This window comes from Antrostomus carolinensis, unplaced genomic scaffold (genome assembly GCF_000700745.2).
Source record: "Antrostomus carolinensis isolate BGI_N321 unplaced genomic scaffold, ASM70074v2 scaffold15747, whole genome shotgun sequence".
Classification (NCBI taxonomy): Eukaryota; Metazoa; Chordata; class Aves; order Caprimulgiformes; family Caprimulgidae; genus Antrostomus; species Antrostomus carolinensis.
This window is the reverse complement of record NW_010326742.1, coordinates 2,833-13,385: the sequence shown is the minus strand read 5'-3', so window position 1 is coordinate 13,385 and position 10,553 is coordinate 2,833. Positions and strand designations below refer to the sequence as shown.

Genomic DNA, 10,553 nt, shown 5'->3' with positions numbered 1-10,553 from the left:
ACATACCAGAAATTCATTATGATGTGCTCTTGCTAATTTGGCAGTGTCCATTAGAAATGCAAATCCATGTCAGAACTGGATAAAACTGGTACTTATCACTAAATAAACTGACAGCTCGCACATTGAGGAACCGTGCTGAGATAAAAGCTACATTCTTTTCAGCTCATGTGTCCATTTGTTGTAATAGTAACAAAGAAAATGTGCTTTCACTGACCCCTGTGAACACGTACTTGCACAGATGTAACGGAAATGTAATACTCTTTTTTTTCCTGAGGAAGAAAAAGGAACCACATCAAACTTCCTCTCTCTGAGGTGTGCTGCCTTTATGGCACACGGCTGGAGCAAAGCACAGTGAAAACTAGTGCTAAAACTAGCGCTGTTGCCTTTGAATGGAGAATATCTAATGAATTTAAAAAAAAAAAAAATCACTGTTATCTAGTTTCAGGCGAAAAGTACATTTATTAAAATAGATTTTACTAATTTTTTTCTTTCTTATTTCTTTTCTTACCAAGTTATCTCTCTCTGGCCTTCCATACTTGTATTGTTGCTCTGTGTCACATTTGTTTGATTGTCACATTTGCTTTAGACTATGAGCATCTTAGGCTGGGAACAGGAGCCGAGGAGCACATGGGATGCTGCGCTGCATTTGCTATAAAGCACAATGCTCAGAGTGACCAGTACCAATAACAGCAGTGTACTCTTTTTCTCCAAAGCACAGCTCATCAATAAAATACTTAAGTGAGCTCTTTGCCTGGCAACACCTCCCCCATTCTCCCACCCCACTATTTACCGAAAGAATTTGAAGTGCAACATTATACAATAAGAAGGTAAGAGTGCCTCAAGGAGAGACACTGTGGGTCCCACTAGCAACAGCGAACAATGCCAAATTCCTGCTCAAGAAGCTACATTCTGCAACAGCAATTTCAACCTCTTTCTTCTCCTCCCATGCCTATTACTTTTCAGTTCACAGTTATTTAGTATTACAGTAAGTTGCATAGTCACTGAATTCCAACCCAGGGAAGCTATATTTTAATGTTGGTTGGTAATTCTCAAATATTTCAGGTGTGCTTAGCTAGCAGAACCATCTAGTGCTGTTGAAAGGAAAAGGGCATCCCCTATTCTTCAACTCAGAAATAGGCTGTGAGGTCCTTTCTCCTCTCTTGTGGCCATACTGGCGCTTTCTGCATGTTTTTGTGACTGTTAGTTTCCTAACCCAACAGAAAATAGCACTTTTTTCCTTTTTACTTGGATAGTTTTATGTCTTTTTAGCAATTCAGAACATGTCAAGGAGGGCTCCAGTGCATAACAGGTTTGGCAACATAAGCAGCAAGAACATGTGCCTGGGACCAGGGAGGAAGACCAGGAACAGAAACTCTGTGGCAATTACACATTAACTTTTCTCACTGCATCTCATATCCTTTGGCTGAAAACTTTACTGTTTTGGAATGGTGAAACTACATCTGGAGAGAAGGAAAGCAAACACTGTTCTGTAGTAAAGCAGCTCAGCATATACAGGTCTTATTTTCTCTTATTTCCAGAAATACCTATTACAGTCAATCTAAAATGACAGCAGGTGATCTTCCTGTGTTATTTTAACTATTCTCAATCAATTCCTTAATTTCATCTTGAAACTATTTCTTTCTGCTCACTTCCTCTTTCCATGCTAGGTATTCCACTTGATACTTTCACCATATTCTAGCGTAGGCTCCTAACTGACCTTCTTCTTCACCTGTAGTCAGTCAAGTTCTCTCCTTCTCTACCAAATCCATATTAGGAGCTCTAAATTAGCACTAAAGGAGAAGTCACCGTACTATTCAATGTAGTAGCATCACAGTCACTAGGGTGAATTCCTTCAAAAGAGTGCATACTGCCATTTTACATCCTGTATACAATAACACCTGCTTTTTCATCAGTAGAAGTACTGCAATGTACAGATATTCTACACAAATATAGAAGGTCCTCCAACAAAAAGTAAATAATATAGACCAGATTGGTCTCTGTCATTAAACTAAACCAGCTGCAGAAAGTTTCACCAATGCTAATGAAACCTCATGGTTTTAAAGCTCCTGCCCTAAGGAGAATTCAGAATAAAAAGATGAGGAAATTTCTAGGCTTCATTTTCTTTTTTGCAGAGAAAAAATGAAACAGGTGACATAAGTTAATTTGAAAGGCTGTAAGAGGAGATAAAAAACCTCATGTAGCACAGTCTTGGTAAACACTTGTTACTTCTCTGTCATTCTCATGGCAGAAAAGGAGGCGCTGCTTTGATAATTTTAAATACTTAGGAACTTAAGATGTGCAGGCAGTCCTGGAAATACTTCTCACCTTAAATGTGACTCTCCACTGTCAGAAAACAGAAATCCGTTAGTTCTGCACAAAATAACAATAGAATAAAAATAAATCTACAGTTTCTGTTGATTTATGCTTTTCAGGTATCCCTGAGACAGGTGAGGAACTAGTAGCAGCAGTAGAAGCTCTCCTTGCAATATCAGTCCTTCTGTGACCACATCTCAACCATGATCTATAGAGAAAAGCCACTGTAAGTAGAAGACAGCCATGCCAAAAAAACACCATACAGTGACTACACATATGATAACTTTCAATCATTGTCCTGTAAGAACTGGAATAAGCTGAAAGACAAAAAGAGATTGCCAGCTCCCCAGAAATGTATGAACTTTCAGCTATGGCAGGTCAAGCACAACTGGATTTCTCAAAGTTACACATATTTTTTGAACATTCAAGCATAGGCATAACTTCCTTGGGGTTTTGTTTCCTCTTACTCAAGACATTATACTGACCAGAAACATCAACCACAGGTCATGGCTGCCCCATGACCTCTGTAGATACAACATAATCATGCTCCTGGATAGAAAAATCAAAATCATATTTCACAAAGGTGACTAAGCAGAACCTCAGAGACAAAAGGAGAGGTAGGCAAGACTGGAAAAGGTGATTCAGTAGCACTTTGTCCCCAGCACTTGCTCAGACCCTCAGAAATTGCTTTAGGACAAGGTTACAGGGAAGAATAGACTTGGTGATTACAGAGGGATTAATCATGCCATGGTATGTACGTCACAAGCCCTTGGGAATAAAGCAAGCTTCTCTGCATACCGAGCTGATAAGTGAGCTTACCGTAGGTAAGAAGTTAATTAGTAGCAGTCTGGGCAGGAGGTAGGGTAGACAGTGAGATGAAACAGAGGAAAGGTGAAATGCTTCCTGGAGACTGAATGAAGAATGAAGACCAACAAGATGATACTGGAAGAAAAAAAGAAAAAATGAAAAAAGGAAATATCTGGTCTTAGCTAAAAAAATCTGCTGTTAAATGAAGTCTGATCCCCATGGCATGACTGAACAACAGAGAACAGAAAGCTTTCTATAAAAAGCATATCTACTGCACATGAAAGGGAGACAGTTTAGGACAGCAGTATAAATTTCCTTCTTTACTCTCCCTGACTTCTACCTCCTGTTTCTCAAACACTGTACCTCTGATACCTCTCAGGCCTTTCCCAAACCCCTCTGTTTTCTGAGTCCTGTTATCACCAAAAACTTCTTGATGCAGCTCTGTGATCAGTTTTCCTTTGTTATGGATCCCCACACACTGTAACCAATGACAGTCTGAACCAGACCATAGAGGGAATCAAAATGCCAGACAGATAAAAAATTCAGAAGATCTTCAGGAATGCTGAAAGGCCTCACATAGAAGCACTGTGTTGCTAGAAATCATATTCCAAAGGTTAGTTCATAGAAGTTCATCCTGCTTTGTCACTTTACATCCACAAAGCAGTCAGTAGCACATTCATAAACGTGTTCAACTAATGCATTCACAGTATAATTGAAAAGTATAATTCCTGTAAATGCATAAAAATAATTCCTAAAAATTCAGCCCAGTCATCCACACAACTCCACGCGTGATATATGCAGGAATTACTGAACTCTGAACTTCAACTGAAATAAACCGAAGTAATACAAGCAACAACTAATATAGCAGATACCTACCATTTTTAGCCTTTTTCATCCTGATATTTCATAACTATATCTATATATATTTTTTAAAATGGTACACGAATCAAAACTACCAAACAAATAATAAAAAAAACAAACCTGTATCTTTTTATCAATCCACAAATCAAATATGGCCTTTCCAATCTGAATCAAAACTACCAAACAAATAATAAAAAAACACCTGTACCTTTTTATCAATCCACAAATCAAATATAGCCTTTCCAATCACAAAGACAGTTCTCCACCAAATAATGAAGACATTTTGATCTTTCTAACTTTCTCCTAACTTAGCAAAAAGGTCTAGCCCCAAAGCAGTTTGTATGTGCCTACTCCCCACAGGAGAATGTGCAGACAAGTGAAGGGCCTTGACTCCCTCTAGTTAGCCTGCAGAAGGGTAAGTACTTTCAGTAGGTATTTACAAGGGGTATTCAACAATAGCTAGATTGTTGCAGGGATTCGTTGCACTAAATGCACTCTGGAAAAATTTAAATACTTTCCCACTAGCTGAGATGGCTGAGGTGGCTCTGCAAGAGATCAGCTGGGCACTAGAATCATTGCAAGGAGGACAGGCTTTGACAGCAGATGGAGAAGAGTCAGGAACAAAGAAGGACTACTATATTCCACAGCAGTTATCTATTAGGTTTGTTCAACTGCCTTGTCAAACCACACTTTCACTCACTACTTTGAAAAATAGAACCATTTTCTTTGAAAATAATGGTTAGAGTAGTGATGTTCTTTATTACAATAGCTCAGTAAACAGAACACTTAGCCAGCGTTCGTAGTAATTTTAATTCCCTCCTCAATCCAGTAGGATATAAATCTTTTCTCTCTAAGGAACAGTTCTAGCAACCACCAGCAACCTTGGTTAGAAGGAAGTTGCTGTTAGTACTAAGGCACCCAGATTCCACCTTGAGTCAGTCATGCTTTTGTGCAGAGGGGCTGTGAAAACAGTATTGTCAAATCATCCTCAGCAGTAAACACTAGGCAACCCCAAAATGGAAAAAGCTGTAAGGAACAAGTCAGTTTTCCCATTTAAATGACAGTCTTGCAAAATGGCATGCTTACACACCAGAAGCCTGACTTCTTCCTCTTTACATGGATGCTAAGTCTGCCATCTTCAAAGAAATTATCTTGAAAGCAAAGAATGGATGACAATCAGAGCTGAAAGTCCTTTATCTGTCAGCAGCCAAAAAGGAATTACAAGGGAAAAATATTAGAAACACAGAAACATTGACAAGTCTAGGCTGGAAGGGGAGATCATCTGGTCCAACCTCTTACTGAAAGCAGGGCTCTAGACTCAGCTGAGTCTTGAATATTTCCAGCCAAGACGATTCCTCCACTTCTCTGGACAAGTAATTGCAACATTTCACTGTTTTCACATCAGACTTTTTTTCTTATATCCAGAGGCACTTACCTTCTTTCTTATTGCCTCTTGTTCCCTCACCACATAGCCTCATGAACAGTGCCTCTATCCTCTCTGTAACTACATACTAGACACTGGAAAACTGTGAGTAGACACTCACCACCTGCCCAAGCCTTCTCTTCTCTAGCCTGTACAAACCCAGTTCCTTAAGTTGGCAAAGTTCTCCAACCCTCAAATGATCTTGGTGGCAATTCACCAGACTAAATCCAAATTTTCAATTCCTCTCTTGAACTGGGGGGAACAAAACTGTATACAGTATTTCAGGTGTGTCCTAACAAGTGCTGAGTAAAGTGGAATAATCAGACCCCATGATCTGTTGACTAGACTCTTAACTGATACAGCCCAGGACACAGGTTGCCTTCATTGCTTCAAGGGCACCCTGCTGACTCTGGTTGAGCCTGCCGTTCATCACAACCACCCGGTCTACTTCAACAGAGGTGCATCCCAGTCAGTGAGACCTCAGCCAGTACTGCTACTTGAGATTATTCCATTCATGAATGATTTACATTTATCTTTGTTAAACCTCATGCAATTCTTGTTGTGCAATCTCCCAACCTGAATACTATTAATAAACATTTAGCAGTAGGACATCTTCCCATTACAGACAAACATGAGCTGCAGCCAGCTCCTGGAGGTAATTCACACTACAGTGTTTGAGAACTTCCAATGATTTTCAGACACATTAACTAAAAGTTCAGATGGTAATTCAGTACCTGTTCTGTTGCTTATCAGTACTACTCATTCCCAGATACCTCAGGGAGTAAGAAGGATTTTAACTCAGCTCTCAGCGAAATAATAACCCATTGCCTCCTTTTTTCCTTTTGCTTGTAAAATCAAAAAGGGCATAAAACATCTGACAAACAGCACGCAATCGGGATTGGAAAATGTATAGATTTACATTTTGCAGAACTCATAAATAGATTTATGTGAGGGCCATGTGACGTGGGCTGGGCCAGCAGTCCTTCCTGCTTTGTGAGGCAGAGATCAAGATTCCTCTGCTCCACAGCGGGGAGAACATAATTTTCAGGGCAGAGTTTGTCTAGTTAAAGTAAAGCAGACCAAATAGATCCGACACAGGTAAGCACTCCCCCACTGCTCACTCCGCCCTCTTTCCTAACGAGTTTCCTGCTTTTGTGGCACAGACCTAGGAGAGCTGCAAAAGAGTAGAAGGTTTGCGATCATCTAGAAATTGCTTTGGATTCAGAACCTGGAAAAATTAGATTCTAGTTTCCCACGCAAAACTCGTACAACAGGATCTTCCCATCGTTTGGTATCTTTCTGTATTCACTGATTACCGACTTTTAGCTTCAAAAGAAATCTTCGTTGTCACCCTACAAGAAAATTCAAAAGGAGTAAGGGGAAGTTTTTACTGGTGTCTCACCCTCAAGTCAGAAGAAGAAGGAGCAGGGACAAAAGAGCTTGCACATTTTTCCTTGTGATGAAGAAAGAAGTTAAAACATGACTGTTCCTACCTACCAAAACCTCTCTCTGGTAAGTATACGCTGAAAGCTGACAGTAAAAAAGGTAGCGAGCAGGTAATCTGTTCAGAAAGAATGTGTTTCTTTTTTTGCCATTTGTATATATGTGTTTATCTATTTTTGCTGTAACAAGGGAACGTGTTTAGTGTGCAACAGCACGCAATGTAACACGGAACTATATAAAACTGCATATTTGTTCGTAGCTGCATATTCGTAAAAATATACCCATTGTGTCATGCTTTTTTGCTTCAAAGGTGTCTTCATCAAAACAGTGGCATATATGTAGGTTAGTATAACACATGCAAGATGACTCCTTAATTACAGTACTCTTGAATACCACAGATCCCTGGTATTCATACCATATTGACTGCACACAGTGACAACTGCTGTCTCTTTCACAGAGATGGGCTTTGGAACAGGGGACAGGAGGGACTCTCGTGTTTGAGAAAGGTGCAAAAAAGCACATCAACAGAAAAAGAACTGAGGATACCAGCAAATATTCAAATGCATGCCTACATTTTGCAAAAACAGACATAGTCCAGCTATATCTAGCACCTAAAGTACTGTTACTGCTATAGTGCTACACTGAAGGTAGATAGTCAATTTACTGGGGCAGACAGCCCCATTAATAAGGCTAATTTTCTTCCAGGATCTGAACCAGCATCTGAATGTTCATTATGCAGTGTACAGATGTCCTAGAGTTAACCTTTAGAGTTATTCTATGTTTCACTTTTGTAGTAACCTCAAATCTGCATCCTAGAGTGCTGTGGGTTCTATCGAGGAGCTGGACCTTTTCAGATAAGCCTGGCAATAAATTCTGATGGTCTATTTAAGCATTTTATGTCTTGCAACTGTGTGTCCAAGTGTTCCCATTATTCAGTATGCATTCACACAGGAAATTCTAGTACATTATATTGGCATGCTTTTATGCACAGATTTCCCAGGCTCTTTGCATATATGCATAGTTGCGTGTTCTCATGATGGCATGTTCTTATTTTGGTCATGATACTGATAATGTGTTTGTATGCTCATGTCTCACGGTGAAAAAAACTATTCTGTCTTCCACAGATGTCTCTCCCCTTAACTGCTCAGCTGCTCTCAACTGTTTTTTACCATGTGGTTAGAGACACACTGGAAGAACATCCGCCAAGCCTTGTTGCTTCTTTTCACTGCTGCTCTTCTCACTGGGGTCGCCATGCTGGCCATTTCATCTAACATCAATCCAGTAGGCTATTTCTTCCTAGGGGTAGGGGGAGTGTGCCTAGTGGGCTATTTGCTGACTGTGTTTGTCGAGTGTTACCTGAAGAATCAGCAGCGACGTGAGGCAAACGAGATACCTCCAAACAGACAAAGCCAAGCAGGGTAAACAGCAACCTGGTTATTCCTCTTCATTTAACTCTCTTTCCTCAGATATGGCCACTTTACAGACTGTTTTGCTGCCCTTTCCCCTAGGGCAGCAAACATAGACTCCATTCCAGAAGACAGAAGTTCTTTTTAAGTTGTTTTCCTTCATTCTTCAGAGAGAGGTTGCAAATGTCGATGCCGCCCAGGCCCTGTATCTTGTCCAATACACATTTTCTTTCCCCTAGGAAGTGATCCGCTAACAATTTCCAAGGTTAAACGGATCCAGGCCCAGTTTTATTTTTCTTCGAGTTCTTGAGTCTTGCCAAACAATGAGTCAGACAAGGAAAAAGAAAAAATGCTGAACCAATACTGAATCTTAGCTGGGTCTAGCTCTATAAACCTTATCTCCTGAGCAACGGTTCCTCAGCAAACTTTTAAAAAGCAACCTGTAACTGGGTGTGTTTCCAGACTTAAAACCCCAACTTGATACAAATAAGCCCTGATTTTGAGAAGCTCTGAATACTCCCACATCTTTTTGGCTTCATGTGTGTCTGCAGGTTCTCAGCATCACCCAATTTAACCCCAATTTGCCTGCTGTAGTTGAAGAGTTTAACTTTATTTGTAACTTTGCTTCCTTGTCTGTATAATCCAGAAGATCATTATCCACATCCATAAATGAATTGACATTCTCAAATACAGGTTTTGTATTTGAGGGCAAATACAAGAGGGCAAAATGTTACTATGTGTTTATTTTTAGAAAGAGTACATAAAAAGAAGTCTATATTGGGCTTTGCTAGCTTTGGGGCTTACTAGAAGAACACTAGTATCTGTTTATTTGAAAATATGAGCTAAAATGTTTCTAAAGTAACATTTTTCTCTGCAGATATTCTTTTTAACATAGAATAGTTAGTCCTTGTTTAAACTAAACAAAAACACTTCATTTTCTCCACTTCTTAAAAATAGGTGAACATTGGGCTAATGCATTAAAAAAGCAAGGTCTTGTTTTATTTCAAGAAATAATCAGTAGTCAGTAATTCTTAGCAATAAATTTTAACTGGTAGGAGATTTTAAATGAGGGATATCAAGCTAAGCCTAGGACACTGAATTGCACAATGTGGGTTTCTTCACTTATTCTGGGGAGTGTGGGAAAATGGTCAGACGAGCCATCCTCTAGATCAGAGGATTAAGTTGCCTGGACCAGCGAGCTGATGCAGTGGCAGAATATCACCGACAGTGACACCACAGGAGATATCCTGTCTCAGTCCCACCTATGTTTAAGTGGGACTATGTTTAAGTTTAAGTTAAGTCCCACCAGTGTTTAAGGCCAGGCTGGATGAGACTTTGAGCAACCTAATCTAGTGGAAGGTGTCCCTGCTGATGGCAGGGGGGTTGGAACTAGATGATCTTTAAGGTCCCTTCCAATCCTAACCATTCTATGATTCTATGATTCTATTGTTTGTAGCATGGTCCCCTACACTGCATTATCCAGACTATGTGCCTCTGCCTAAACTAAGCAGTAAAATAACGAGTATAACTGACATTCCTCTCTGTGTGCATAGGGTGAACGCTGCCTACGAAGCGCCCACCTATGAGGAGGTGATGAGTATGTCTGTTCCAGCAATATGGACAATTACATCCAATCCAGGCTTAGTGCCCCCACCACTGAATGAGCCTCCTCCGTACAACGCAGTTATGGAATCATCTGCCCAAGAAGAAATTATGGTGGAGGGTCTCAGGGTGTCAGTGACACCAGACACAAGGAGCACCTCTGAGACAGACACAGGCTCCAGGATGCAGTTACAGCTGGTGCTGCCCCCAAGACTGCAGCGGTTTGTTTCGGACATCCATGAAGTGAAAGGTATTGAAGACAGGTTTGAGCCACTGGAGCCACTCACTCCACCACCTGCTTATGAGAGTGCCATCAATGATGAGGTCTTTGAAGATGCTTTCCAGCCCTCCGTATTATGATTTTCACCTTCTACGAATGCAGAACCAAACCCTCACCTTCATACAGGTGGCTCCTGAAGGGAAGGTGTAAGAGCTGAGATTTTTCCTGCCTGAAACTGAAAAAGTTTGTCTCACCATTCTTTGAACCAGAGCTGAACTCCAGACACAGCTTCTGATCTCACTAGAATCTTTTTGCACAAAGTATAGATCAATGCAATACCACAATGCTTTGTCTTGGCAGATACGTAAAACCACTGGGAGGAAAGTTGTGTTATAGATGGCAGCAATTCCCAAACATCAAAGATACACCTTTAGAGGGGAGGAGAGTGAATCATGAGAAGAGACAAGGTTGCCAAAGG

General features: G+C 40.4%; 1 protein-coding gene across 1 annotated transcript; it reads left to right on the top strand.

The window, feature by feature from the left end:
- The first annotated feature begins 8,017 nt into the window (after positions 1-8,017).
- Positions 8,018-10,215, top strand: TMEM139 (transmembrane protein 139). The gene is made up of 2 exons (XM_010171691.1): positions 8,018-8,265; positions 9,807-10,215. The coding sequence occupies exons 1-2, from the start codon at positions 8,018-8,020 to the stop codon at positions 10,213-10,215; spliced, it is 657 nt and encodes a 218-aa protein (XP_010169993.1).
- Positions 10,216-10,553: the final 338 nt, after the last annotated feature.